Source organism: Fopius arisanus, unplaced genomic scaffold, assembly GCF_000806365.1.
Source record: "Fopius arisanus strain USDA-PBARC FA_bdor unplaced genomic scaffold, ASM80636v1 scaffold00071, whole genome shotgun sequence".
NCBI classification, from domain to species: Eukaryota; Metazoa; Arthropoda; class Insecta; order Hymenoptera; family Braconidae; genus Fopius; species Fopius arisanus.
In genome coordinates this window covers 1-27,717 of record NW_011887810.1, presented here as the reverse complement: position 1 = coordinate 27,717, position 27,717 = coordinate 1, and the positions used below count along the sequence as shown (strand labels likewise).

At 40.7% G+C, this 27,717-nt stretch overlaps 8 protein-coding genes across 12 annotated transcripts; 1 reads left to right on the top strand and 7 right to left on the bottom strand.

Moving 5' to 3' along the window:
* Positions 1-2,661, top strand: LOC105269556 (coiled-coil domain-containing protein 65-like). The gene is made up of 6 exons (XM_011309899.1): positions 1-299; positions 795-1,084; positions 1,150-1,272; positions 1,644-1,877; positions 1,937-2,097; positions 2,152-2,661. Exons 1-6 carry the CDS (start codon positions 52-54, stop codon positions 2,323-2,325), a joined length of 1,230 nt encoding a protein of 409 aa, XP_011308201.1. The 5' UTR covers positions 1-51; the 3' UTR covers positions 2,326-2,661.
* Positions 2,662-2,739: 78 nt separating this feature from the next.
* OstDelta (oligosaccharide transferase delta subunit) lies at positions 2,740-7,615 on the bottom strand. Its single transcript, XM_011309900.1, has 10 exons — positions 7,511-7,615; positions 6,900-7,108; positions 6,481-6,612; positions 6,244-6,407; positions 6,002-6,141; positions 5,425-5,800; positions 5,010-5,189; positions 4,440-4,881; positions 3,947-4,118; positions 2,740-3,057 (listed from the first exon to the last, which is right to left on the bottom strand). The coding sequence occupies exons 1-10, from the start codon at positions 7,518-7,520 to the stop codon at positions 2,912-2,914; spliced, it is 1,971 nt and encodes a 656-aa protein (XP_011308202.1). The 5' UTR covers positions 7,521-7,615; the 3' UTR covers positions 2,740-2,911.
* A 381-nt stretch (positions 7,616-7,996) lies between these two features.
* Positions 7,997-17,187, bottom strand: pps (protein partner of snf). The gene is made up of 3 exons (XM_011309898.1): positions 17,009-17,187; positions 16,601-16,736; positions 7,997-16,107 (listed from the first exon to the last, which is right to left on the bottom strand). The coding sequence occupies exons 2-3, from the start codon at positions 16,722-16,724 to the stop codon at positions 9,893-9,895; spliced, it is 6,339 nt and encodes a 2,112-aa protein (XP_011308200.1). The 5' UTR covers positions 16,725-16,736; positions 17,009-17,187; the 3' UTR covers positions 7,997-9,892.
* Positions 17,188-17,476: 289 nt separating this feature from the next.
* On the bottom strand, positions 17,477-19,018 carry Pmvk (Phosphomevalonate kinase). The gene is made up of 4 exons (XM_011309897.1): positions 18,869-19,018; positions 18,271-18,476; positions 17,787-17,936; positions 17,477-17,701 (listed from the first exon to the last, which is right to left on the bottom strand). Exons 1-4 carry the CDS (start codon positions 18,985-18,987, stop codon positions 17,574-17,576), a joined length of 603 nt encoding a protein of 200 aa, XP_011308199.1. The 5' UTR covers positions 18,988-19,018; the 3' UTR covers positions 17,477-17,573.
* A 93-nt stretch (positions 19,019-19,111) lies between these two features.
* On the bottom strand, positions 19,112-20,062 carry RpL29 (ribosomal protein L29). The gene is made up of 4 exons (XM_011309896.1): positions 20,015-20,062; positions 19,722-19,782; positions 19,589-19,653; positions 19,112-19,275 (listed from the first exon to the last, which is right to left on the bottom strand). Exons 2-4 carry the CDS (start codon positions 19,756-19,758, stop codon positions 19,156-19,158), a joined length of 222 nt encoding a protein of 73 aa, XP_011308198.1. The 5' UTR covers positions 19,759-19,782; positions 20,015-20,062; the 3' UTR covers positions 19,112-19,155.
* A 128-nt stretch (positions 20,063-20,190) lies between these two features.
* LOC105269552 (calcium-independent phospholipase A2-gamma) lies at positions 20,191-23,738 on the bottom strand. Of its 3 annotated transcripts, none has more exons than XM_011309893.1 (6): positions 23,493-23,738; positions 22,003-22,964; positions 21,832-21,858; positions 21,543-21,751; positions 20,988-21,384; positions 20,191-20,743 (listed from the first exon to the last, which is right to left on the bottom strand). In XM_011309893.1, exons 1-6 carry the CDS (start codon positions 23,543-23,545, stop codon positions 20,487-20,489), a joined length of 1,905 nt encoding a protein of 634 aa, XP_011308195.1. In that variant the 5' UTR covers positions 23,546-23,738; the 3' UTR covers positions 20,191-20,486. The 3 variants fall into 3 exon arrangements, with proteins under 3 accessions (XP_011308195.1, XP_011308197.1, XP_011308196.1); XM_011309895.1 differs by lacking the exon at positions 23,493-23,738 and adding an exon at positions 23,316-23,452; XM_011309894.1 differs by lacking the exon at positions 21,832-21,858 and having other exon boundaries at positions 23,493-23,737.
* A 168-nt stretch (positions 23,739-23,906) lies between these two features.
* On the bottom strand, positions 23,907-26,667 carry LOC105269549 (PMS1 protein homolog 1). The gene is made up of 4 exons (XM_011309888.1): positions 25,755-26,667; positions 25,068-25,628; positions 24,412-25,008; positions 23,907-24,345 (listed from the first exon to the last, which is right to left on the bottom strand). The coding sequence occupies exons 1-4, from the start codon at positions 26,571-26,573 to the stop codon at positions 24,238-24,240; spliced, it is 2,085 nt and encodes a 694-aa protein (XP_011308190.1). The 5' UTR covers positions 26,574-26,667; the 3' UTR covers positions 23,907-24,237.
* Positions 26,474-27,702, bottom strand: LOC105269551 (uncharacterized). Of its 3 annotated transcripts, none has more exons than XM_011309889.1 (5): positions 27,405-27,702; positions 27,123-27,276; positions 26,937-27,046; positions 26,631-26,862; positions 26,474-26,560 (listed from the first exon to the last, which is right to left on the bottom strand). In XM_011309889.1, exons 1-4 carry the CDS (start codon positions 27,570-27,572, stop codon positions 26,632-26,634), a joined length of 663 nt encoding a protein of 220 aa, XP_011308191.1. In that variant the 5' UTR covers positions 27,573-27,702; the 3' UTR covers positions 26,474-26,560; position 26,631. The 3 variants fall into 3 exon arrangements, with proteins under 3 accessions (XP_011308191.1, XP_011308193.1, XP_011308192.1); XM_011309891.1 differs by having other exon boundaries at positions 27,483-27,702; XM_011309890.1 differs by lacking the exon at positions 26,474-26,560 and having other exon boundaries at positions 26,571-26,862.
* Between the last annotated feature and the right edge of the window lie 15 nt (positions 27,703-27,717).

The window sequence follows — 27,717 nt, the reverse complement described above, 5'->3', positions numbered from 1 at the left end:
TTGCGTAACCAATTGGTAGACGTGAGAACCGGCAGACAAACCCGCAAGACCATGGAACCTGTTGGTGACCAATCGAAGAAGAAGAGCAAGGGAAAAAAATTGGCTGCCATTGAAGAGCGCAAAGCATTTCTGAGGCATGAAGCACTCAAACGAGAGAGAAAAATCGCCAATCGAAATAATGAGAGTCTACGGCGTTCCTGGATTAAAATAATGGCGGAAATCAAGATCCCCATTATGAAAGAAGACGTCGAGGTCAGCAGGAACATATTTGATCGCACCCTTGACATTCAGAATTACAGGTCCGTCAATATTTCGTATCATTTCTTCCAATAGTAACACCAAAAATCTAAATATATCTAGATGACCCATCGAATTATTCAATATCTCAAATCAAATTTTTCACAAATGTTTTAATCCAAAAATTTAAAGTTTTATCATGAAAATTTTTTTATTAAAAACCATTTTTTTAATCCTGTAATAACAATAATTATTATTATTACTATAATGATTGTTATAATTCTTATATAATTATAATTGTAATTAGAAAAAAATTGATGTTTTCATAAAAAAATGTAATGACCCAATTTCTCAATTCTCAATAATATTTGCATAAATAAATATTTAAAAACCGAGGTGACGATTCATGATTTAATTTTCCGAGAATATCACCATGAATTTCTGACATGAATTGAATTTCTCGAGGAATTATTGTGTAATAAACTAATTGATGGAGAAATAAAAACGGTGGATAATAATTAGACAATAAATAAATCATGATTTGTGAATTATTCCAGAGGTCATTCCCTCCTGGAGGGATTAACAGAGGCTGAAGCCCAATACAAGAGAAATATCAGTGGTCACATGACCGTAATAAATCGACTGGAAGATCTGTACAACGAGAGATCAACAACCGGATATAATAATTATAAACAATATGTCGACGAGATACTCGAAGAGAGCGAGACTGATGTTGAGAGGATCCTGTGGATAAATGACGAGAGCGAGGGTTTTTTGCAGTCATTAATAAATCGAGAGGGAAAAATGACCGATGAGCTTTTGGAGGGACTTCAAAGCGAAACCGCGTGTAACGATTTTTCGTTAAACCATTCCCGAAGGGCTTTTAATATTAAAATTATTTTTTTCTCTCAGATAAACTCGATAATTTACGAGAGGACGGAAATCACTCGACGAAGATGGCATTAATCGATATAGAGAATAGCATCAGATATTATTGGAACGCTGTGGATTCTCTCGTAACTAATTATTCAAATGGTAGAAATATTTGGAGTTTAGAAAAACAAGTTTATCGGTGGGAAATACGTAGGATTGAATTTCATTGAAAATGGACACAAGATAAAAATAGAAATGAGTTAAAAAAAATAAATATCCTGTCATTTCTCATTTATCTTTCGGAATTTCAACGATTTCAATTGAATTAATCATTTCTTCATACTGAAAAAATACTTCTGTGAATCATATTTTTATTTATAGTACAATAAATTCTAAATATTCTGCAAATTAAATCAGTCATAATTAGACCTTTTAAATATTCATCTAATTATCAATAAATCAATCACTAATCGCGTTAATTCACTGGAATTAATTACATAATTAGGCGAATTGTTATTTCTGTTGATTTTAAGATACAAATGAGCGACGAGTATCTTATGAGTGCTTGAAAGCGAAAGACGCGAAGGACAGGGAAAAAATAACTGAGCAATTAACGGAAACAGGAGAATTGTACGAGACAATTCGCAAGTATCAGGAGAAGATCAAGAAGCTGGAGGACAGTAGCAAAGACACGGCTGTTCACATCAATGTCGAGAGGAAAATGTCTCGAGATGCTTATGCGTCGATGAAAGAGCGATTCATGAATGGTGAGAAAATTCCAGTTCCCCGAGTAATTTCGAATTATCTGTTATTTCGTTACTTCCAGAACAGACTGGTGATAAAATTCAGATGATGCACCTGACCAAGGAGTACAACACCACAACGGAGAGCCTGAAGAATCTGACGAAGAAAGCACAGAGTGTTCTGGCTTATGTTCGCATGTGTAGAAAGTTCGAGGACAGGGCACTTCCTGTTCAACGGGATCCAGTGAGAACTTCGTGGAACTAGCGATTTGTGGTTTTACATTAATCATTTCAACAGGTTACTGGTTTCGAGTATTTTTGGCGACGAGTTGGAGAAGTGGAGATCGAGGTGAGAGGTCTCAGGGATGACAGGAAAATTCTCAACGAGGAGAAGGAGCACTTGAAGAGCCTCGTTAAGAAGAGAATCCAGGGGACACAATTGGATCCCAATGAATTGGTTAATTGGTGCTAATCAAGGATTATTGGGCGCTGCTATTGAGTTTATCGAATCTGAAAATACAAAGTCTTCGATACACATTTGTCAGTTATCATCGGTTTTTTTATCTTTTCTTGTTTCCTTTAGAAATGATATAACCGTTGTTTCATCATTTGTATTGCTTTCGGTGTATTTGAAGTTCTGTTTCGAAACTCCGCTGAGTCATCGGGTGTAACGAGATAAATCAATGAAAAATTCCCGGTAAAAATTATTCGTCACCGGAAATTTTTGACGTGAATTGTATTTTTATTCAAATTCTATGTAAATACGATCGTAATTCCAAAATTTGTACTTCTTTGAGAATATGTGAAACATTAATTGATCCAGGAATGTGTTTGTTTTTCTCATTGACTCATCATTAAATCAGCCCTGAAAGGTACAAATTTAATACATTTTTGATAATTTATTTTTTATTCAAATTCTGTACAAATGGACAATCGTAATTTCATCACTTGTATCGTGTATATTTAATAAAATATGAGAAAAATGTGGGAATGAAAATGTTGACGGATTTTTAATCACGTCTTATATACATCTCATGCTAATTTATATATGTCGAGAATTAGCGCGATAATTTCTGGCCATGTGCAATTTGAGAGAGGAGTTTACTGCCAGCGAGGAATGTCACGACTCCAAGACCCAGAAGGTAGCGAAGGGTCACGAACATGTTGAGCTTCAGCCAGAAAATACCAAACAGCACGAAAATACCTGAAACATTTTTAATTACATGAATGATGAATTTATGACTCTATTATTTTATCATTCGCGATCATTTAAATTCCTGTAATTCCAGATTAAATCAATCAAATTCCCATTCAAATGCCAATTAAATTTATTTATACATCGTAGAATGGAATGTTGTGAAAATCGGGCTACAGCTGCGACAAATTAATCGAGTCACAACTGTGAAAAATTCACATTAGTTTATTTACGCTCGATTGAAAACAAAACAATTCGTGGGAGTGAAAATTGTCTGTCAAGCATCGAGCGCCGATGATTTTTTTGAAATGCCGGGATGACGTAACAACCGAAATAATGACGAGAAATTTATGACCCACGTGTGATCTTTACAGTGTTGTTTCAAATTCCGACTGGTGATTTTGGAGATTTACGGCATGATAATTATTTCATCATTGACAAAGACTGAGAACTATGAGACTAGGAAGGTGTGATGAGAATATTGACGAGTATTAAGGTGTGGAATTCAGGTAAAGTGGTTGAACATAAATGCCTGTCCTTCGTGGCTCGTTAACTAACGCATGATCTCCATTTTGTGGAGAAAGTGTCCATTCATTTCGCTGTGAATAGTTTTTCCCGTTTCAATTAAGTATTGATAGCCTCGGAAATATTATTTTTGAAATTGTGAATTGTTTGGGATTTTTATTTCCATTTTTTTCGTCATTTTTCCCAAGATTTGTTAATTAAAAACCTCCGATCATCCTTAATTATCATTTAATTCCGCTGATTCATCCACAGGCACAGCAATTACTCTCCAAAAATCCCATTACATTATTATATTTTAATACCAACTGTGGGAATGTAGAGTGAAACAAATAAAATGCCTGAAATATGGAGGAAAAATTAATTGAATGCTCACCGCCCAGTCCCAGATGGAATACAATAGCACTGAGAGAAAATGGAAATTTGGATAGGTTGACGCCGAGTTTAGCCCAGAGTCCAAAGAGGATAAGCACAGGCACCAGGCAGAGTCCAGTGAAGAGATTTGACACGAATACTGGAGGTCTCTTCTCAGGTTCTCGGAACATATGCTGTAATTTAAACGAAAGTAAATAAACCAAAACTCCTCGAATGAAATACAACAGTTGTTGGCTCTAAATCGGAAGCTTTTCGAATTGACACATCGAAAGTACGAAATTTTCATAAGAGCCTTTAATTTTCCAATGGTTTGGAGGTGACAGAAATACGAAGAACTAATGTCACTAACGAGCACTGGAACTTACGTACTTGTTTCTTAATCAAAAATTGAATAATAAAATTAAATAAAAAATTCTGGATCTTCGAATCCTATGGGCTTTTTCCAGGTGTATTTAAACAAAATACTACAGTATTTAAAAATATCTGACGAGTACCTTTATCTCTGGTTTTGGAGTGTAAGTAATCGCCTGATATTTATTCCCCTGAGTTTTGTCAGTGATCGCAGCATCAGTGCCAGTGCGTTCAGGAAATTTCAGACCAACGACAGCCACGTTCCACTGGAAAGGATTGCTTATGATGGCATCTCCAACGATCAATTCAATATTGTAGTCTCCACGCTGGTGGCCGAAGGTCTGCGCTGCACTTCCAACCGGCATATCAAATTTGTAGACATTAGTGGGATCGGGTTCAGCCACAAAAATCACCTCCCGAAGATGCTTGTCATTTCCTGATGATTCCACTGCTGACAGCCGGACGAACGCCTGGTGCACCCGAATGGGCTTGTCATTAGCAGCATCACGCAGTAAAAATCGCATCACAAGCTTCTGCTGGGAGTCAGCCTCGATCCTGTGACCCAGCTTGTTGGGGTGGGCGATCCTGGGAGGTTAAAGTGATTAACTTAAATGGCAGGAGAGAGGGTTAAAGGTCTCTTTTGTCTTCTGATTGTTAATTTTTCATGTTGATTTCAAAAATATTGAAAAAATTGATAAATATCGTCAACTCACTTTACTAGCTTCGGTTGTGTTGTCTGGTCTGCATCGCCAGTTCCAATTTCCAAATAATCCACCTTCACCTCTGACAATACCTTGACAGTCACTGTATTGCTGACACTTCCAGCTGACACCTGGATTTTGTAGAATCCACGTTGAGGCTTGATATCCATGAAATTCATGGTGAATAGAGTCCTGCACGTGGGGAAAATTCAAAATATTAGTTTAGATTCTCGTGGGTCTGTCGGAAATTTATTGAATGTCTGGTGGACCCAGTGGTTGACATTATTAGATAATGGCACTAAAAAGCTAGATCCAAAAGTTGATTTACCCCAAGCGTATAACTGGCTTTCGATTGACAACGTAAAGTCAGCAAATAATTGGGCCAGAAATGGAAATTCATGGATATTATTTTTACTGGATTACTCACTTGTCTTTAGGGGAGGGCTTGAAGGCTTCTTTGCTGACCACCACGACATCATCCCCAACTCTAGTAGCTGAGGTGGCTACTACTGTAGGAACGATCACCAGAGGATTCCCCATGATGTCAGAAACTTTGACTTTCACCAGTGGCTGCTGAGCAGATACGATGATTCCACCCTCAGCCAGGGTAATGCATACAGGTTTGTTGAATTCATTATTTGCGAGGAGTTTCAGTGCTGAGACGAGCTTGACGACACCTTTCGGGGTCTGGACGGTACGTCTCGAGAGAAGATAATTCGTGATCTTCACTATCTGATGAGCAGCCACTGGTGGAGGCTTCTTCTGGGAGGCTGACAGCTTCGCTATTCCAGTCACCACGAGACCTTTGAACCATCAATCTCTTAAATAATCTTTTCTTCAATTTTCACAGCTGCAATCGTTCGTCAATTGATATCAGAATCATAAATTATCTCCAAGGTTCTTACAGAAGAACGAAAGTTTGATATAAACATCATATGAATTTTGTACGAAATGTAGTGGAAGCCCGAAAATTAATTGCTAACATTTTGTAGAAAATAACTTACTAGTGACCGAAAGACCGCCTTCAAACTGCAGGTATTTCCCGTCCACCTCGTCAGCTTGAACGATCGCATCTTCAATCTTCTCTAAAGCGAAGCTTCCACCAGGTCCCAGAATCGCAGCAATATGAAACACGTAGCCAAGACTGTAAAAAAATATTCATCAATTAATATCATTTTTCCTAGATAAACTAAAAGAATCCGAAAAGAAAAAGAAGAGCGATAAAAATTTTCATTTTTCAACTCACTTGGCAATGCTATCGTCCTTCTTCAGGGCAGCCTGCAGTGTCTTCACCAGTTTGTTGATTGTTGACTCCGACAACTTCTGGGAGAGTCCGAAGCTGTACGCTGATATCGCGTGGTAGAGGTCAGGAATTGTTGAAGTCTCTTTCTCTATTACAGCATTCAATGCCTGAAGACAGTAATTCATTTTCATTTAATTAGGTTAGCTTGGATAAAAATTAAAGAAAATAATGATTGCTCACCTGAGTTAAGGTGGCAGTGGGCAGGGGAGAGCATGAGCCCAGAGCCTGCCACGTTGACACGATGTAGTAGATATTTTCTGGGGCTGTGTCCAAGCCAGTGCCACAGCTCTTGATTAGATAATTGCAAATGTCCTAGAAAACAATTCCACATTGAAAACCGTACATTCAGCAATGTATTTGCATAAACGATTCAATTGTCCTCAGAAAGACTAATCATATAATCATGGTAATCAACATGGGTAAAATCTTCATCATGTGTGCAAGGATTTATTATTTTCCACAACAATTTTCTTCTCATAAATTGTTATAAAAATTATTTGAATGTAAATTATGATTCTCAGAATGAATAGAATTTTTTCATTGAAAAATACAGATTTTATTGTGCGTGGAGAAATATTTCTTGGATATACTGGACTTACTGATGGATTTGGAATTGCCTCGTTGAGGAGCTTGTACCCCAGGACAGCATGATATACTGAAGCTACATCTGTAAGTTTGAATCCTGGTTCGACAACTTGTCTCAGTCTAGCCCTATCTATCTGACTCAGATACGAATTCGTGGAGGTGGGAACCTCTGGGGTACAGAAGCTGCTCTTCAAGAGGGCCAATGCAACAATTGCCCATTGAACTGAAAATTATCAATATATAAAAATCATGAAATTCTTTTCTTAAACTCTACCTAAGCAACAATAAAATAGGGGGATACAATAGAAACAAATTGAAATCTATCATTTATTATCCAAAAAAAAATTCTCTCCTTTCTCTTCTTTAATCACAGCAGCAGAAAAAGCTGATAATTAAATCAATTAGATATAATTGACAAGAAGTTGTTTAAACAATTTAGAAACTGATAGAGAATATTTGGCAATCTAAAGGTGAGAAAATAGAAAAACGTAGCGTCCGCGTGGGTTGCAACCCCCGATTTTTATAGCCATCGCAAAATCCGCAAATCAATTGTAAATCCCGATAAACCAATCAATCCTGGTTATTCTGAAATAATAAATTTAAATTATTCTTGGATTTTACTTACGCCTGAACATCGTGAGGAATTAAACAAACGGTTAGCCGGCGGCCACGTCGGCTTTTCAGACAAGATGGCTCTTTCTCCATTGCGCGTGTCAGTAAAAATGGACGAAATTTTTCAGAGGAAATAGCTGGCATGACAGTGCTGCCAGTGGAGCCTCACGATACCTCCGGAAATATTTAAAAAATTCACTTCCGGCGCTCAATGTTTAAATCGCACCGCGGGAAAATTCAACAGGACTTTATTTCTCCGAGAATAAAAATTTGACGTCTCACAATTAGCGATTTATTCCAAAAACTATCGACTTGAGACAAAAAATTCAAAGGAATTTTTTAGAGCTGATAAAATTTTCTGTAAAAAAGTTTTTTTCGCATTTCCTCGTCGAAGCAATAGTTTTTATTCAATTGCAATTTGCAGGATTCCATTTTAACTTTTTGCTGTTGAATTTATTTAGAGATAAAATTATCAGATGAAAATAAATGAAAGAATTGATTTATTGATCAAGGATATTGTTTTTATTATGAAACATGACCACTTGAGTTATGCCAGTTCCCTCGGTTACACTTATAATTATTCATGTGCTTAATTTGTACATAAAGACCATCTTCACATTTTCGTTCCTTAAACTAATAAACTTACTGAATTTATTTCATTACAAAAAGAGATGTCAAAGTAGCATCATATAAGCGAAATGGAAAATTCGGGAAGAGCAGCAGCAAAATGACATGAATCCATGTGTTCGATATTTTTCTACCCTCCCATTCCCATTTTTCGCGAAAACCTCCTATAACGAAGCATCAGCCGCGCAATTTGTGCGCAATATCTAAAACTAATCATCACTTCCCCGTTTGACAGGCACCACAAAGAAATCTTATTCCATTTTCGGATTTCCCTTGCGAACGCCAGCATTCACGTATGAAAAAATCCAATGCAAAAAATTCTCACTCGAAAACTTCCGTTTCATTTCTTTTGATTATTTTGAAATTATATGGAATTCTGAATTTGAAAAATTCAATTTCAATAGCGGAACAGATAATTCAAAATTTTTCTTCATTACCGATTTGTCCATTGATTTATGGCGGAGGCTAAAGAAAATTTTCGCACCAATTTTTGAAAATCGACATTCTACAAAACCTAACAATTATCTCATTTTAATTATTTTTACATGGAAAAATCGGTGGATTCAAATTTTACTGTTCCAATGTTGAATCCATTTGTATCGTATCCATTGAATTAAAGAGTGACATTTTATTGAGAATTAAACAATTCAGATGGAAAAACAAGTATAATTTCAACTAGAATAACAATTTACTGCGCTTATGGCAATTGTTATGCAGTTGTACGACAAATTTACGAGAATTTTCCCAGAAAAAATTGTCAACTGAATTTTTCCATACGTATTACCCTCAGCAATTATCCCCACCTCCTGGAAGATACCCACAGGAAGATATCTGTACAGCTGTGCCCACGATCACTCATTCATCCTGGAAGTACAGGCATTGCACTGTCCTAATCTACATATTGTTAGCAGCAATTAAAAAAAAAATGGGATACAAACAACGAAATTGTCTCGAAGGAATGAGCCTGCGAGTTTTCTGTTCTTCTGGGACAGCAATCGTGAATGCTCTCGCGTTTTATTCAAAATTTTTACATTTTCCTTTTTTCTTAAAAAAAAAGAAACTAAGAAAATAACCAAAACAGAGAACGCCTCAAGCAGATCGAAACGAACTCAAATAAGAATGCGTTTCCAGTATATACACAGCCAGTTTTTATTGAAAGTATTTAATACTTTCAACGTTTATTCCATCTCCAATCGTCTCCATGGGAATTTAATCACGTTAAAACTTGCGAATTATTTTACAAAGGGAATTTATCCTCTCGTTTTTTTTTCCTTGGGCTATGTACAGGCGAAAAAGCTCTCCCCGAGTGCAACAGGATGATCATGTCATTATGTTGCCTGTCACTTTGGTATTTACAGAGGGGAACAATGTGATAATGAAGATGAATCGGGCACTGGGTATGAGTGACGACAAGGGCAGGAGAGTTCCAATGAATCTAAAGAGCAATTACAATTCATCAGCGAAGAAAATTATTTGCAATAAAATATCTCTGCACCCGAGAGCGCCATCCACATTTTTGTGAATACCTTTCTTGCAGCTCTCTGTCCCTTCTCCAAAAGACTACTCTATAAAAATTTCATCATCTCCTCTAGATCCAGAGATATCCTCCGAAATCCACTTCTTGCTGTAAAACTGTATTTCTCTCTGATTTCATTTCAACGAAATCCTCGAGGGTACTCTCCTCCCCCCACGCAAGCCAACCAAAATAATGACAAAATGCATTGAAAAAAAAAGAATAATAACTGAAAATCTATGGATAACGAATAATTCAGTCGGCGGGTCCCTGACCCCACCTAGACTTCGTCCTCGGTGTTTTTGGAGGCGATATGGCGCCCCCATCGTCAACAATTTTACGCTTAATGCTCAAGACAACTCCACTCTTGGGTACAAATTTAGTGGGTTCATTTCTCGGTGTCTCGAGAGGGATGGATGACCCAGGGAAGACAGGGATGTCCTCGTCCTCGAGACCAGGTGGTTTTGGTTGTTCGAAGATACGAGTCTTCGATGGAGAGGCTGTAAGAGCCGGGGAGAAGCCCTCGAGAGTGTCACTCTCACCAAAGCTTGACTCCTCCATAGCACCAGCTGCGGAGGTGGCACATGCATCGAGGGCCCCAGAAGCTGCAGCCACAGCTGCGAGCTCCTCTTCAGCCTTTTTTATGAGATCCAGATCACTCAGGGACCTCAAAGTGCTCTTCGTCTCCTTGGCTGTCGGTGTGTACATCTTCTCGATCTTCATGGGGACAACAGGTGTCAGGAAGGATGCCCCAGGCTTCGAGGGCAAGTATGGATCCACCTTACTGCTCTCCTGCCTCTTGACATTTGCCAGAATCTCCTGGAGATTCGCTGGTATGGTGATATCCTGAACTTTATCGAGAATTGGAAATTTACCAAGTGTTTGGGGTGGTGGTGTGAAAGATCTGGCATCGGTCGGACTATAGGCCTCGTCCTCAGGGGGATCCAGTCCCAAACCAGGAAGTGTCACTGACTCCTCGATAAACGACGACGACATATTTTGAATCTGTTGCTTCTGCTCCTCTATCCTTCGATTGAGCTCCTCAACTTTCCTCTGGATTTCATTGGAATTTTTAGCTGGTAACAGGGGACTTGTCGATATTTTAACACGAGTGTTCTCTGGCTCGTCGTCAATCCCCCCAGGACTGTAAGGCTCGTCGTCATCGTCATCCTCCTGGGGCTTTCCCGGTGATGAGGTCAGATCTAGCTTGGACGACAATTCTGGAACAATCTTGGATATCACTGCTGAATCCATCAGATTACTCCTGGACATGCCAACGTGTGCTTTATTAAGGGAATTGAGGGTTGTCTGGGTGACCAGGGACTTGTCGCTGTGGTCTGACTTCTCCGAGGACGACGAGATCTTCTCCTTAACAAGGTGCCCTGGCGGTGGTGTGTAACTCCTGTCAGAGTCCTTTTTAGGAATTTTAAGGGGTGTCTGAGAGATGGGAGTAATTGCCGGTCTTTTTCTCTTGTTTCTAATTATGATACCCAGGAGTAAGTGCGGCCTATTTTCCTCGAATCCTGGGCCAATGAGAGGCCTCAGGATCGGAGGTATTTGACTGTGGCTTGAAAATGGCATTATGTAGAAGTCCTTGATGTTACTGGAGATAGTTCCAATCACTCCAAGTCGACTTCTACTGTTCAAATAACTATAAAGAGTGATGTACGGAATTTTCTCCTCATCGTTGGCAGCTGTAAGTCGTATCACGAGGATCTCCTTGGATCCATTCTTCTTCGTTTTGGACATATAATCCCAGACAGTTTCAGGGCCGATTCTACCTACGACGTCGATGCTGTCTGGGAGGTCGTCCATGAGATCCTTGGCATGTCCACTGATCTCTTGGGCAGTTATGAAGAATTTTGCAACGTCCACCATATTGACAAATCCTCGCCATACCGTCGGGGATTGGCTCTTTGTAACTTCCTTGGGAGGAGGGGCTGTACAGGGGGGCAGAGGTTGTTCGATATTTATCACCACTTCCTTCTCCCTCTCGAGATCCTCGTTTATGTCAGGTGTTTTAATGGTTACAGTGGAGCTAGGCTCCCTGTCAGAAACATCAGAATCATTTCCATCCAACGTATTCGTATTTGTCTCCTCCTCGACGTGCCTCCAGAGTCTATCCTCAATTGGTTTTTCTGGCGGTGGCACTGCAGGTTCTTTTTTCTTCTCCTCGAGCTTCTTCTTATCATCCTCGACATCACGTTTCTTCTCCTTATCCTTGTGACTATCTCTGTGGCTGCTCTTGGATCTGCTGCTACTCTTGCTACTCCTTCTGGAGCGATCCTTGTCCTTATCCTTGGACTTGTCCTTCTCCCTCGATTTCTCACGATCTTTATCCCTCTCTTTATCCCTCTTTCCATCCTTACTTTTTCTCCGATCTCTGCTGCGATCCCTAGATCTGTGTCTTCTATTTCTGCTGGAGCTCCTGTCTCGCTTCGACTCCTTGTGTTCCTTATCCCTAGACCTGTGCCCCTCCCTCTCCCTGTCCCTATCTCTCTTCTTCTTTTTATCCTCGTACTTTTTCGCCCTGGAGTCCTCCATGGACGATGACGTCTCCTCCTTCTCCTCTAGAATATCCGAGGACGTGTTATCAGCACTGTTGAGAACTGTCACGATGTCCTGCACCGGGGTCTTGGGATCCACAGCCTCAAGTCCCCCATCGTTCTCGATAATCTGCTCTCCCTTGTGGGTCTTCACGACAATCGACTTGGCCTGGGCCATCAGATCTAGCTCGTTCTTCTTGATCATCTCCAACTGGTGCTTCGTCTCCTTCTCCCTCCACTCCGCCAACTCCTGGCTGGCCATCTCCTCAGGACTCAGCCTGACAACAGCATCTGGTGTCAACGATCTGTCAGCTATTTTCCTGAACAGAGTTAAATTCTTCGTGTCCTTTATGTTAAACAAAAGACTCCTGTATTTCGCCTTATACTTAGCCCCAGTGAAATACTTGTACATCTCGAGTTCTATTTTTAGTGCTAGCTCTGTTATCTCCTCATCAGACAGCTTAAGATCCTCGGTCTCTTTGATTCTCGATGTCAACGCCTCAGCAAGTGATTTCCTGATGTTCAGTCTTATCGGTTCAGTCTCAGATTTCCTCGACTTCCACGGCGTTGACTTCTGCTCAGTTTTCTCAATCTTCTCATTCTTCTCACTCTTATCATTCTTCTCATGTTTCTCATGTTTCTCTATTTTATCACTCTTATCAGCCCTCTCAGTTTTCTTGATAACGGGTTGTTGTTTAATGACAACTGGTGACTTTGGTGGTAAAGGAATAGTTTTTATCGTCGTCTGCTTGAGTACCTGAGTAACTTTGCCCCCAGGATAGGTCTTGTGAGCGTGTTTCGGTTGACTTGTGTGGGGAGATACAACAGTTATTTTCTTGCTGGGGGCAAGAATAGTCTGTTTGGAGCCAGCGACCTTGGCATAAACCATCTTGGCCTGTGGACTTGGCGATGATTTTGGTTTAGCCGTCACTTGAATAGTTGACATTGTCTTTCCAGCAACTTGAATGGTATTCAAACTGTTTGGACGAACAGCTTCGAACGTTGGATGCTCTCTTAGCCAATTCTGGAGATTCGCCCTGGTAGGGGCATCACTTCCAGTCAACAATTTTCCTGTTTTCCTCTCAAAGACTATGACCCTTGAGACCTCTCCCTTAGCCCCATCCCTGGGTGTCTTCTGCACTGGTTTATCTTTTGTCAGGGCCTCCTGTGCATGAGCCAGAATACAAACATCGGAGCAGTAAATACTCGAGTTCCTCGCCTCCTTTTTGCACACAACGCACTGAGTAACAGCTCCAGGTGTCATTGGCCCCGCGATCTTCGGTATTTCCTCAGGAGTCTTCAAATTCGGTGTTGACGATCTGTGGCTCTTCTTCTGGGATTTCGTTGATTCGTCACCCTTCTTCTTGGCGCAATTGGGACAGACCCACTCGATTCCCTGCTCCTCCATCTGCTGACCCATGGCTTTACTCACGTGAACGCATTTGCCATGGAACCAGTCTTCGCAGACGTCGCAGCAGATCATGAAACGATTGTTATGGGGACGTTTGCAGATGCACCACAGTCGATTTGGATCGTCTTCAGAGTCGGAGTTGTCTTCCTCATCGTCGTCCTCCATTTCAGAATCCATTTCTTCGAATTTCTTTTGATGAAGGGGTGTAGAGGGTTTGTGTTGTTTCTCTTCACGTTTTGGTGGATCCTGAGGCTTCGGAGACTCTGTTTTTGATTGCAGACGTTTGCTCCTGGTGGCTGGGGCCTCGATGGGGGGTAGGGTGATTATTCGCCCACCTCGGACGATCTGAATGGGCTCCCTGGTGTCTCTCTTCTTGGGATCGATCTGTGACATTGAGGCCGGATTCTGGAAGGTCTCTGACTCAATTACTGGTTCTAGAATTTGCTCGGGGGGTTTCGAGGGTGGTAAGGGCTCTGCCAGGAGGGGAGGATCGAAGGGAGGTGGCAGGAGGCTCTCAGAAATGGGAGGTGCACCATCGAGGGCTGACGGATCAGTCAGATCCACGTCGAGCTGTTCCTGAAGAAGAAGAGCTTCTGCCAGGAGCTCCTCCTCGTGCTTACTCGCTTCCATCTCCAGGGTTGCCAGCAGGTGCTCGTTACCCTCAATACCACCGGGGTCTAGCACAGCATGCAGGTCATCAGTAACCTGTTTTTCGATCTTATCGTGATCCTGGGACTCTGACAGCTCCCTGGGCTCCTCTTCAAGCCTCAGGTTATTATCAGGTGTTGCCCCGACACCCAAAGTCTCTCGGTCTTTGTTATTTTCTTCTAAGCCCAACAAATCTTTGGTTATTGGAGTGTTTTCAGGACTAGCCTCTGGTGCTGGCTCCTCAGGCACTCCAGGGGGTTGGTGAGGGGCGTGGGACACATGAGGCTGCTGAGGAGAAACATGGGGCTCCTGTTCGTGGGGCTCGTGGTGTTCAGGGGCCTTTGCCTCCCCCACGGATCCCACCCTCCTGATGATATCAGGTGTGGAGAACAGCGCAGGACCAAGTGCCTCCACGAAAACCCCTGGTGATTTCTTCGTCTCCTTCTTCACGTGCTTTTTCGATGGATCTGGTGTTCTGATCTCCGGGGTCTTTGGAGGCTCCTTCTTCTCCTTCTTTAACTCCACAGGTTTAACTTTAACTGGAGTCTGTGGAGCCAAGGGCTTTGAGATCTGAACCACCTCGGACAATTGACTGGTGTTATCTACTACTCCTGGCACATCAGGAAGAGCTGCTGGAGGCACCGCAACTGCCTTGCTCACCACTGTAATCAGTTTTCCATCCTGAGACGTGGATAATCGCGTCTGCACCTGGTTATTCAGTTTGACAGGCGCCTTGGTGATGACAACAGGTGACTTCCTAATACCAAAATTCTTTATCTCATTGGCTTTCACCATGATTTTCTTCTGGACGAAATAGACCTTCTGATTGTTCCTAGATTGTCCGGGTTTTGTCAAGATCATGTCTCCCTTGATCATATTAGCGCTGATGAGGTTTGCCTTCACTTGATTGGTCGTTTGGAGCGGCTTCTCAGGGGAAGGCGGTGGCTCAGTTGGAGTCCCTGGTGCCTCCTCCTTCTTCTTGCCCCCCATTGTCTTGATTTGCTTCTTGGAGCGCAGATCAGATGTCTCGGGCTTCAATGGGCTCTTCATCTCATCGACTGCTGCTGCCATTTCCAGGTTTAACCTGCGCACCTGATCATTGTCGAGTTTACTGGGGCGTCCTGGACGTCTTGCCATGCTTCCACCACGTGTTGTCAAGCCTTTGCGACCCCCTCTAGCTCTAACACCTCCTCGCCTTGGGCCACGAGGGCCAAAGTCCACGTCAGAGTCCGATGGCTCAGACTCGGAGGACTCTGACGAGGAGAAGGGACTCGAATCCTCATCCTCCTGGAGTCGCGAACCCTTTGGAGACTCTGGGATGCTGGGAGACGACTGCACTACTGGGACTCCTGGGGGAGTTCTCCTGGGACGACCCACTGGCTTCTTCGGAGGGGATTTCAAGGGGGTCAGGGTCTCTGGTGCATCTGCTAGCTGTTGTGGATTCACACTCGACAGGAATTCCACTTTCTCGATCTCTGGAGAGTGCGCCACTGGCAGGGGATCCAGGGGAGGAGGATCTGCTGGAGACGTGCGACTTGTGTAGCAATGGTCCAGCTCGATGCTGTATCGAATTGAATTCTGCTCCTCTTCCACTGTCAACATGTCCAGCATCGCTGTCACATTCTCCCCGAGGATCTGCTTCGCCTGCTCACTCTGCAGGGCCGTCTCCAGTCTCTTCAACTGCTCCGGATCCATCTCCATGAAGGGGTCCACGATGTCCGGAGTTGTTGTCACTGCTGCTGCAGTTGTGGCCTCGGCGGGTCCGAATGTGGGTGGATCCACTGTGAATGTCAAGTCACCGTTTGGAGCGTCTGATTCTGTCTGACCTACTCGCACTACACTTACATTGGCGTTCGATTGATTCACTGTAATCACAAGGTTCGAGTCAATTATTCTGTTGTCTTCAGATTATGTGACAAGTTTACAATAGCAGTTCAAGAATTGAGTATTTTCATTGATTCAATGGTGAAACTTTTACGTAGAATGTCATTGAAAAATTAGTCTCTATTAATTAATTGTTCGACTAATTGCTAAATTATTTATTCAAAAAATATCTCCTCGACGTTACAAAAACTCTTGATTCCTCTGATTTATGATGACCAAAAATAATCACCCAAATAAATAATTAAATTATTGAGTCTCGATCTAATAATTTTTGAGCAGTATAAAAATGAAAGAAAAAAAAACTGGAAACAAAAACTCTATTATTGTCCGACCCAGCGACCCGATTCAAACGATCCAACTCTTATTTCAAAGCCCTGGAAACCGGCTTAAAAATGAAATATGATCCATTGAATTCCACTCAGCGAATGTCAAGAGAGCCAGGATCAAATCCACCAGTGTGGGTTATTCACTCACTTATTAGATTTTGCAGAGTCTCCTGATCGACAGATATAGTTCCATCATCATTAACAACAATAATCAGCGTGTCATCCTTCTTTGAGGCACTCTCCCTGGGTTCGACGATGTAAGAACTTGACATTGTGCAGTCACTCTAAGAAGAAAAAAACGAAACCATGACAATTCGCATGAGTCACCGCCGGAAAAAAAAACACCTGTCAACACGTGTTCAGTAAAATTTTACTCAAATCAAATGATAGATATGGGTGGTTCAATCTAATTGACAACAAACAGTAAATCCCGCGCTTATGTAAATAAAAATAATAATAAACACGATAGTGGAAAGGTGATGGCAGCCATCTTGTTTGGAGTCGGGAGGAAGTAGGTGAGGTGGATGGAAGTCTGAGAATGCACTAATCATTTTACCTCTCGTTGGTCCTTCAGTCCCGATTGTTACAACAATCTTCTCGTTATCGGGTTGATTATGTTGCTTTCAATACACTCACGTCACTGATATGTCCGGTTTGTTTTTTTTTAATCGCGGATATGCCGCGAAATTACACTCAACGATACATCATGTCCGTTCGAGTACTCACAGGAACTGTTGTGCGCAAACGACGCTGTCTGCGCGTCATGTAATGCGCAAATCAAATCCACTTCTAAAAAGCGCCAATTTCAGTTTTTTTTTTACTTTTTGAGGAACCCGGGGAAAGGACCACGTGCTTTACGATCCCTTGAGATCCCGGAACATTTTATTCTCCAATAACGAGACGGAATTTTAATTAATACGTAATTATGTTAGTACATTAATTATTTGTGTCGTTAATATTTGGGGGATAAAATTGGAATTGGAAAAATAAGTATTTGATTACTTCAAGGAATGTAGGCATTGCGTTTTGATTTTAATCTTAAAAAATATATTTTTTCAATGTTACATGGATAATTATGGGATTTAACTAAGGGGAGAAGAATTTTTTAGAGGTAATTGGAGCTATCGTTGTTCGATCAGATGGAGTAGTTGTTTTAGTATATCCTCTGAGGTTTCCCCTTCGTTATTGATCGTTAAATCCCAATCCTCGATGTCGTCCAGATCACACTCGGTTTCGCAATCGTCGACTCCTTGAAAATTTATTTGTTTATTGATTAACTGTCATGTCGAACAGAATTCTAGTTATTTTGTGAGAATTCTTTGGTTTCAGTATACCTGGAGTAAATCGCCAGCCACGTCTCTCTCTTGTTTCATTTGTGCAATTAATCCGAATGCCTCGGCATTTCCCTGGAAAATTGTCCCTGAACCACTGGACATCAGTTTTCCTTCTGACATCGCTGACTATCCAAATCCTCTTGCCTCTGGCTAAAACCCAATAACCCATAGAAAACACGAGCAAAGAAAATATGGAAAAGAATGCACACTAGACCATTTTCTGTTTAATATATAAATTATATAATTGTTGTTTTATTCATCATAAATAAATCAACAACTAGTGCTTTGGTTTCGTTAAATATTTATTGATCTCACCGATCAATTTTAGAATAAAAAATTTCATAAACGTCTAGTTCAGGTTTTCCAACAAATAAAATAAATGAATAATTAAAATAATTTAAATGGGATTTTTACTCATTGAAAAAGCGGTGAGCGTGCACTCTTTCTTTGATCCATAGACATGAGAGGAATTCAAAGTATTTACCATTATACATATCAATAGCAGCCCGACAAAAATATCCATGATCCTGTCTTCTCCTATCTTCTCCCCATTTTATCATTTCAAGTCGATATTTTTCTTTGTATTCCCCATCACTCAGTAACCGATCTAGATCGAGATTCCGAGACTTCGCCCAGTGGCTCTTTATGGGGCCTGAGATCTTTATTATAACAGTAAAGTCCGAACCCAGCCTGTAGAATTTTTCATTAATTACACAATCATACAATTATTATTATTTACAACTCCCACTCGATTAATTTTCACCCGTGAATTTTATGGAAAAAATCCTTGCCTTTGATTTCAGGGGACAAAATCAATAAAATTTCTCATTTCTCTAACTATTCAGTTCAATGGAAATTGCGATAAAAAATGTTGATAGCATATTTATTAATTTTTTAGATACTAATGAATTAATATTAATTAATATCAATTCTAAAAATGGACTCTGGTACACAAGAAAGAATTTTGATAAATTAGAAAGTTAAACTAGAATCAACTGTTCAAAATTTATTCGTATCAGAGAATAGATTTGAATCTAATGCAATAGATCTCTTAATTTGTCAATTGATTAATGTTTCCTTACGCATCGAACAATTTATTAGTGATGTAATCCTTCCCAGATTTTCTTTTTCCACTGAACAATAGAATTGACTCCGGAAGCCGAGCACTCGATTCTGACACGTCAGCCATATTGAAACTCATTGAAATACCGTAAAGAATTCGTTAACCTCTAATTATATATTCAACCGTTGGTGAACCCCACGACACATTTCACTCAATACCGAACACAGGATTTTATTTCCATCGTGAAATCAGAAGTTGGATGTTAGGTTTTTTCAAATTTTATTGTGGCTCTTGCAAAGTCTACATTTATTTCTTTCCCTTGGATTCACGAAGGGCCTTGCGTTCTGTTGCCCTCTTCAGCTGGGCCTTAGGTTTCAGGTTGTGTTTCTTGGCGAATCTCTGATTGCGTAGGAATTTCAGGTCCATCTGCAGGGAAACAATACATTTCAGAAGTTGAATTGAAACACGACTAGTTCAGTTTTTGGGAAATATTTCGAGATTCAAGGGAGACAGCGAAAATGTCATCAGTATCTTTTTTGTAGAGCTGATGGAAAGCTACAAAAAAGGTATTGATAATAATTTCATGATTTCTTTCAGATTGAGAGATATTTGACTTTTAGAAACGCTTGTTTAGCTTGAATTCCTGTAAGATGCGATTTTTCTGGATAAATTCGATTTTGGATTTAGATTTATTTTTCAAAATCCTGGAAAAAATTGTTTCAGAGAATTTTGTACTCACACCAACTGTGGACTCGTGCCTATAACGTTTGGGCTTCTTGATGCCATTCCTGTGGGCCTTCCTGCCTGTGGAAACAATCGAGTAAAATCGAAATTCCAATTGATATTATTGTACAAATATTTATCGGACTTACTCTGGTTGTGATTTGTGTGATTCTTGGACTTTGCCATTTTTACTGCAGTTCCTCAGCGTTTCTGCAACAAAATTTATATACTCTGTTGATTATTTACGTTCAGCCATTGAGGTTAGATCATGTCAGAGTTTTTTGCACAATGAAAATTTTTCACAGAACTAATCAATCAGAAAAATGTCAAGGGTACTATTGATTTCTTTTGTAGCTCTGGAAATTGATAATTTTGAGGGATTCGCGGAAATTAATTGGATTCGTTTGACGTTATTACTTATGAAAAATTGGGAGAAACGTACCACACGACGGAAGCGGAAATAAAAAAGAGGACGATTTGGGTGCCTCTGGCGGGAATTTGTAAAACTGTCAATTCTTTTGATTATTTTTCGTCAATAGTCTGAACTGGAAATCAGCGATTATAATAAAATAGAAATGACTACAGAATTAAATGAATAAGAAATTATCAATAATTTACTAAGAATCTATTCAATTCTATTTACATTTATTGATCCAGTGCAATTCCACAGACTCTATATAAATCTATCAATTAATGACAAGAATTCATTATGCAACTAGTAAAAACTTAAAGATATTTGCTAATACAATTTATTAGGAATAATATTAATAAAAGTTACTAATATAAATGAACGACAAGAATTCATTATGCAACTTAATCGGTAAATGAAAATCACACAAAGGTCTAGTATATCACAGTCAGGATGATTATAATATGGCGGCAAGAGAAAATGCAGTCAGTGCAAATTAATTATTCTAATCGAAGCCGAGAAGTTGTTTTCGTAGTTTCAAGAAGTCGAGGACCTTCTGGGGTATCGATTTTCTGAGGTTGAGGGCTATTGCAGCGTGATGGAATTTATCCTCGTTCTTCCGGATGTACATTCTTGCGTCTTGCTCTAACTGATTCAATTTCTCGGGTCTCGTCTCCTGCATTGGGAGCATTTCCGTCAGGTAGGGGTTGAACCTGTAGTAGACGTGATCTGGGAGGAGATCGTTCAGCATCGTGTGAACACCTGTGTGCAGAAAAGAAAACAATAGAGTGAAAACACCGGAAAATTCCACGAAATCCCAGAACAATAATTTCTTTATTATAATTCTCAGAATTATTTTTGAATTTCAATTGAGAATTTATTCTTCATCTTTAGTCTTATATCAATAAACAAATGATGATCATAATATAGTAAGTTGGTGATTTTCTGTAATGCGGAATAAAAAAATAAAGATGAATAAATGAATAAATGAATAAATGAATAATACCTTCAGTGTCAGTGGCACTGGCGAGAATTTTATCGAATTTATCCTTCCAGCTGGAGGCAGTGGTGGTCTCATCCCCATCGTTGATTGAGGGTGGTGTTCTCCCAGTGCCGAAGGAAACCACACACTGTATCGGTGTGTTTGGCCACAGCAATTTTGCCTCGTGGATTGCCACAGCACACGGGTTATTAACCATGATCCCGCCATCCGAGAGAATATACTTTCCATGTTTGAACTCTTCGAAATAAGTTGGGGCTGCTGCTGAGGCTCGCACAGCCTCCCAGATCTTGTGTCTGTGTGACCCCATGTACTGGGATTCAACTCGAGGTGGTAAAGCATAATTCCTGAAGATGTAGGCCATTATCTGGACGTTATCAAATACTGAAGCTATCGCTGAAAACTGACGAGAAGAGAATGCATTAAAAAATTTTATTCATTCGTTCTCTAAATCTATTTTATATTTTTAATGGGAAGAAATCAATTAATTCCGGAGAGAATTATCTTTATATTATCGCAGTTAATTATAATTTATTAGATCAAAATTTTTAATTAGGATACCTTTGGGGAATTGGGGTCTCGTTGAGTCTTGATTAAGTCCTTGTCCCCTAGTTGTTCCTGGAGTATTTGCTCCCACAAGGCAGTGTCGTAATAAGCATGACTCCACATCAGGCTACTGGTGCCTCTGAGTGCACCCTGTGTGAAGACCTTGGCACTCAGGTCCTTGTATAAATCTGATATCTCGTCGAGGGTCTTCTGCTTGTGGCCACCTAAAATAGAGAATAAAGACAATAAAAAGATCTATTTTCCTCTTTGAATTGTTTCTTATATTAGAGTGAGAATTCTATACCGATATCACTGGATTCCCGAATAGTAGCTGCGATTCCAACAAATAAGAATAATGTTTATCGCCAATATTAAAATGTCAATTGCTTTGTGCACTTCACAGAATTAATTAAACTTTTTGTCTAAAAATGATCCCATTAAGCCTAAAAATCTCAGAAGACGTGAAAAAACTCACCAAGAACGGCAGATAGAATGGCTCCAGTGCTGACTCCACACATGTAATCAAACATATCATGAACCCTCTGGCCAGTGAGTTCCTCGAGTTTCTTGAGCATCTCGATGACGAGAAGACCCCTCATGCCACCTCCATCGATTGACAATATTCTGATGCCCTTTCTAGGAACAGGATCGACATATCCCATGATAGCGAGCGCCTCCCTGACAGCCTGGGTGACACTCAGATCACTCGATAGCTGTCTCACCCTCAAGAGAATAGTAATAGCCCCCTCTTTGAGAGCAAGATGCCTGGCCTCTGGATACTGCTCGATGTGAGTCAATAAATCCTCAATTCTCCTGAACCTCGAGGCGGTTGTCTCAGCTGTGCTGATGCTGTTGAGCACGTGCTTCGTCCTTGAGGCGATGCTGTGCTTGGTGATGCTGTTGCTGAGATTGGTCTTCCACTTGGGTACAGTCACCAGAGGTGGGGATTTCTTAGGGTTGAGCTTCTCCCAGAAATCACTGACAGCCTGAGGCAAAGCCATTATCTGATCCTTGGTGTTCTGCAGCACTTGGTCAGCAGAGAGTGATTGATTCTGGGGCTCATCCTTGTCTTTTGCCACTTCTAACGATTTATCAATGTTTTTCGTGGCCTTCAGGGTATCCACCATGTCCGACTTCTTCTCTGGCTCCTCAGACTTCTTCTCAGAGCTGTCACCCATCGAAAAACCCCGGACATTCTCCAGGGGTGGACCAGACACCTTTTGCAGCGCCTCCATCCAGTACTTGCTGATGATTATCTGGAAATTCTTGTACTCAGGTCGTGCGAGGTAACCCTTCAGTTGGGTTAACACTCTCCATTGGGACAATGCCATCGTCTTGTTTGATTTCGACAGAAGTGTCACAGAGGTTGACAGCTTCTCTGCCATTGTCTTGACGTTCTCGGAACCATCCCTACCTGTGGCACTCTCTGTCAAGCGTCTAGAAGATAAAAACAAATCAATGACATCGAGATCACAACCCTCTATTTACCTCCAACAACAGTCCATTAATCCTACATAACCTCATCAAAACAGTGAATCATCTCTAATCGCAGATTCACTAATTCACAAAGGAATAATAATAACAACAACAATAATAATAATTTAGCATGAAAATTCCAATTGTCAAACGACAATTTCTATTAATCCCATAAATATTATAATTAATAACACTCCCTGTTTTTGAGACCTTCATTGTTTTTTCCTAAATTTTAAATAATAAATTCGCGGAATACTGATGCACTTTTTCTATAAAATCGAAATTTTAAATATTCCAAGTATATTTCATTACAATTGTAGTAAAGTCAGCAAACATTCACATAATAATGAAAATAAGACCGAATGAAATAATAAAACAAAATGGCAAGGGCTGAAATTAATTATTAAAAAGGACTAAAAAGTGACTAGATTGTTTAAGGACGCGAGAGGCTACTGTCAAAATCAGCTGTTCGAGAAAATTCGAGCTCACCTGGTTAATGAGACTCCCCTTCGACAGGTCTTTACATGTTTACTCAGTACCATTCTATGCACTTGAATTAAAAAATCTCTTTATACTCTTTAATTTTATATAATAATTCGTCAGATTGTTGAGATCCTCTTTTGTTTTATTTAACAAATGAAACACTCAAGGTCAGACTTAACAGATTGCGTTGTGATCAGTTACTTGCAAGTGTTATTGGTTTACTGGGGATTGCGGAAGTGTCTCAGGCTCTTTATAGGTCAAGCTGTCTATATCCACTAGCTTTTGTAAATAAAAGTCGCGCGATTCTGATGACGATGTTTCGAATACGTTGGCACGAGTCAGCGCTCTCCCAGTAAAGATCAGCAGTCTCCTGATCACATTTCTTAGGTGTTTGTCTGTCTGAATCATGAGACTTTTTATCACTATATCGTGGTGTTATTGAACCAATTACCTGCACGTGTCTGAGAATTTGTTTCGAGTGGACACGTGTTGGAAAATATTATTCACAAGCTCCCATCAAAGAATTTACAACGACTAATTGCAAACGGAGAAGAGTATTTCGGGCTGATGCGTAAACTCTTCAGGGAAATAGTTTATTCGTTTTACGCTCACTTTATTAATTTTATTTACAATGTATCGTGATCTATGGATAATCTTTTGCATGCAACAGTAACGCTTTTTAATAATTTAACGATTGAAATGAAATATGACTTCTTTTTTATATCAAAAAATCAAATGTTTTCTTGTGTTTTCAATTTCTGTCCTTCAGCTCTGAAAATTCAAAAATTGGGTGCATCAGATCCATGGAATCCTTTTCCCTCAGCCATCGTTGCAGGCACTGTTCGATGAATTCTGGTGTCTAGAATAGAAAAGCTAAGATGAACCAAAAATCATCAGCGAATTCGTTATCCAAAATGAAGATTACCTTCTGACTCTCCTGTTCCTCCACCTGGAGCCCCTGAAACAATTTCTCCACGTGAAGGCACCACAGTTGGCTGTTAGTCCTGACAATCCAAACGTCATCCTCAAGGGCTCCCACGACCAAATTACTACCCCCAGCCCTTCTGCCTCGAAACGCCTGCAGCATTGTCTGCATGTTGATCCCCCAGGGTATAACAGTCCTCCCTAAGACATTCGGTTTCCCCTTGGGCGCCTCTTTCATATTCTCCAGCAATTTCAAGAGCCTCTTCTTATCAGCCAACGACTCCTTGGCCTTCTGAGGTCTCTGTCCACTCGGAGACTGCCGCGTCCTTGAGAGAGACTCGTCCTGCATCCCCAGCTCTCGATAACGCTCCCTTCCCTCAGGCCCCAGGGACTTCCACTCCTCAGTTAGAAGTTTGGCGATTTGCACGAGGTTCATATCACGATTTTCTCGAATAAGTTTGGGTCGCATCTCCTTCGAGAACTTGAGGAAACCGTTTTTGTTGGCCTCTGGGTTCGAGGAACTGTTTCTCGACGTCTGGGGGCTCTGGCATATGTTCACAATCGACACGTCAGTCTTCCCAGGGAGTGCGAAGGGTATCTGTGGAATAAAAAAGACAAACTTCGATGGAGAATTTAATTCACTAAATGATTTCTAACCTGTCCCTTACTCCACTGGGAGGCTGTGATCTGGCCGACCTCAGGAGAGGTGAAGACCTTCTCCAGGGCCTTCAGCTGATCTTCATCGAGTGTCGGAAGGGCCTCAATGTCTTGAGTATTGAAATCCTCCCCCAGGTCTACTTCCGGCAATTGACTCCTTGGCTCTCCCTGGAGAAGAGCCCCTGGTAATTCAGTGTTTCGTGTCTCGTTCTCCTTGTTTTCAGTGTTTCGGAGTCCCGGGGATTTCTCTCGCTTCTCTACTCTAGGTTTTTTCGGTGTTGGGGAATGGACATCGGCTTCGGAGGCTTGAGAGTCATCGAGGGCTGGGGACGGATCCAAGGACGCCTCCTCAGGCTCCAAAGGGATTTCGTAGTAATTCGATAACAATTTCGTCGTCGTAGAGAGGATTTTGGAATGATTCACCAGGAGGACTGACGTTTTATTCGGCTCCAGGTTGACGTCCACGGAGGAGGGGGACACTATCAGATTCAGGAAAAAGGCTGGCTTTTTTCGAGTGGAAATTTTACTCTCGAAGTGGACAGATATTACTTTCATTATCGCCTGGAGTTAAAACATTCAATTCCATTAATTATCGAACAATTAAAAGTGTTTTTCGATATTCTGTTTAATATTTTAATTCAATAGATAAAGATTTTACTAGTGGAAATGAAAAGAAATGCCTCTGACCTTTTCAAATTCCTTGAGTGTCACCGGTCTCCCATTGACAAAAATATGTGAGTAAATAATCTGGCTTATGCTTGACAGATCTGCCAAGTCCTTCTTGGGAACAGTTAAGACCCCAGTAGAGTCTAGCTCATTGAAATTGAGGCGTTGATACTGAGCTGCGAAATTTCTCCCAAAAACACTGGAGAGATTCTGATCATCAGTTTCCGCAGGGACTTTTGAGAAAACCGTGATATCGTCCACTCGGTAGTTGATCCTGAGAGTTGGCAGACAAAGTCCAAAGTCCTGGAGGAGATTTTCTATTGATTTAACTGTCTCAGTTGCCTGTCGTTTGTTGCTTATCATCTGGCGTCTCACTGGAAAGTTTCTGAAGAGGGATCTCACTTGGACGGTGGTTCCAATAGCTCGATTGCAGAATTCGGCTTTTTCTATATTCCCATCATGAGACAGTATGTAAGATCGTGCATGATCATCCTCGTGTGTCCTCGTAATTATTTTGACGTCTGACACCTTGCAGATGGCATTCAGAGCCTCACCCCTGAATCCATACGTCTCCAGAGTCTCTAAATCACTCATATTTGATATTTTTGACGTGTGAGAGGGTAGTGCCATGGATACAGAGTCTGTTTTACATATTCCTCCCCCATTGTCCTTCACTTCAATGAACCCCAGGCCTTTATCTTCAAGGTAAACCTCCACGTGATTCGCCCCTCCATCGAGAGCATTTTCCACCAGTTCCTTGACAACACTGAGTACAGATGTAATTACTTGAGTTGTTGTTATCTGCTTTATCGTGCCTTTGTCGAGTGCTGAAATTCCCATGATCACTGGCTTAATTTATTATTTTTTTAATTGGCCCATGCTAAGGTTGTATCATACCTTAGCCCAAACAGGATTGACCAAAGTAGAGGCTCAGTTCTGGGGGTTTGAGTGACCCCAGCGGCATCGTAGTAGCCGACCCCATAAGAGGGAGGGCGCCACACCCAACGCTGGGGTACCTGCTCGTTAGCCGACTCAGGGACTCTTCAGTAGCAGTCCCGCTGCCACAGGGACCAGTCGAAAGGGAACTCCTATAGAACATTAGAGATTCTGACATCCACAGGGCAGCAGCCTGGAAGACATATTTTTACTCAATATAAAGATAAATAATAATTTTTTCATGGAATCATGTGCCTTAATACTGACCAGAATTGGTGCCCTGCACGTAACCAGCCCCACCATAGCCAGGGAATGATAAAAATTATATCTATTCGCTGTCTCAAACACTTGCTTCAATTGATCGTCCTTATATTTGCCTTAAAAAAAAATATAAATAATTCTTAATCAAGAATATAAGGACCCGATGACTGAAAAAATAAAAAAAATCCGCACTGTGAGCTCCATATACCCCGAGGATCACTGCAGTTGCTCCACTGAGTCCTGTCAATTTCAAATAAAGCCCTGAGGCTGCTGCCGATTTCCGCAAAGGCTCAGGTGGAACCAGTTTGTACTCAACACGGGGCTTGAGGCCTGAATAATTGATAACCTAAAAAATTCATGGATATTCATTCCTCATGTAATTAACAAATGTCAAAAAAAAAACAATTTTGATCGCTGTATGGTATCTACATGACCTCAAAGTTTCAAAAATAGAATAAACTATAGAAGCATTACCCAGTCTCCAAAAATCAGGCAATAACAATAAATAAATTGATTCCTCTTATTTTTTATTATAAAATAACAGCGACTTACAGTTGATGCAGCAGTTTTCGCAAACGAACCGGCACCCGAGCTGACGGGAGTAGAAAACAGAACGTAATTCAATGTATCTGATACTCCCATTCCCGTTTCAGAGATCCAATCGAAGTGTTTTTGATGGTCAGGACCAAAATCCACACGCTAAATTCTCTTCAATCAATTATTTTTCACTGACTATTGGATTTTACGTGATTGCACTGTTTTTTTAAAAGAGAATTATTTATTAGGT

Coding starts and splice junctions, on each gene's coding strand:
- LOC105269556 (XM_011309899.1), top strand. CDS start 52: ATGGAACCTGTTGGTGACCAATCGAAGAAGAAGAGCAAGGGAAAAAAA. Junction 1,273..1,643: donor CGTAACTAATTATTCAAATG/GTAGAAATATTT, acceptor GTTGATTTTAAG/ATACAAATGAGCGACGAGTA. Junction 2,098..2,151: donor TTCCTGTTCAACGGGATCCA/GTGAGAACTTCG, acceptor TCATTTCAACAG/GTTACTGGTTTCGAGTATTT.
- OstDelta (XM_011309900.1), bottom strand. Junction 6,408..6,480: donor CCACTGCCACCTTAACTCAG/GTGAGCAATCAT, acceptor TACTGTCTTCAG/GCATTGAATGCTGTAATAGA. Junction 3,058..3,946: donor ATTCCATCTGGGACTGGGCG/GTGAGCATTCAA, acceptor AAAATGTTTCAG/GTATTTTCGTGCTGTTTGGT.
- pps (XM_011309898.1), bottom strand. CDS start 16,724: ATGTCAAGTTCTTACATCGTCGAACCCAGGGAGAGTGCCTCAAAGAAG. Junction 16,108..16,600: donor GACTCTGCAAAATCTAATAA/GTGAGTGAATAA, acceptor TTGTGATTACAG/TGAATCAATCGAACGCCAAT.
- Pmvk (XM_011309897.1), bottom strand. CDS start 18,987: ATGAGTTTCAATATGGCTGACGTGTCAGAATCGAGTGCTCGGCTTCCG. Junction 18,477..18,868: donor ACTAATAAATTGTTCGATGC/GTAAGGAAACAT, acceptor AAAATTCTACAG/GCTGGGTTCGGACTTTACTG. Junction 17,702..17,786: donor TGGCTGGCGATTTACTCCAG/GTATACTGAAAC, acceptor TAAATTTTCAAG/GAGTCGACGATTGCGAAACC.
- RpL29 (XM_011309896.1), bottom strand. CDS start 19,758: ATGGCAAAGTCCAAGAATCACACAAATCACAACCAGA. Junction 19,654..19,721: donor TCACACAAATCACAACCAGA/GTAAGTCCGATA, acceptor TTGTTTCCACAG/GCAGGAAGGCCCACAGGAAT. Junction 19,276..19,588: donor GGCACGAGTCCACAGTTGGT/GTGAGTACAAAA, acceptor GTTTCCCTGCAG/ATGGACCTGAAATTCCTACG.
- LOC105269552 (XM_011309893.1), bottom strand. CDS start 23,545: ATGGTACTGAGTAAACATGTAAAGACCTGTCGAAGGGGAGTCTCATTA. Junction 21,859..22,002: donor CATTCTATCTGCCGTTCTTG/GTGAGTTTTTTC, acceptor TTGGAATCGCAG/CTACTATTCGGGAATCCAGT. Junction 20,744..20,987: donor CAGTGCCACTGACACTGAAG/GTATTATTCATT, acceptor TTCTGCACACAG/GTGTTCACACGATGCTGAAC.
- LOC105269549 (XM_011309888.1), bottom strand. CDS start 26,573: ATGGGAATTTCAGCACTCGACAAAGGCACGATAAAGCAGATAACAACA. Junction 25,629..25,754: donor CACTCAAGGAATTTGAAAAG/GTCAGAGGCATT, acceptor TTTTAACTCCAG/GCGATAATGAAAGTAATATC. Junction 24,346..24,411: donor AGGAACAGGAGAGTCAGAAG/GTAATCTTCATT, acceptor TTTCTATTCTAG/ACACCAGAATTCATCGAACA.
- LOC105269551 (XM_011309889.1), bottom strand. CDS start 27,572: ATGGGAGTATCAGATACATTGAATTACGTTCTGTTTTCTACTCCCGTC. Junction 27,277..27,404: donor GCCTGATTTTTGGAGACTGG/GTAATGCTTCTA, acceptor TGAATTTTTTAG/GTTATCAATTATTCAGGCCT. Junction 27,047..27,122: donor CGGGGTATATGGAGCTCACA/GTGCGGATTTTT, acceptor TTTTTTTTTAAG/GCAAATATAAGGACGATCAA.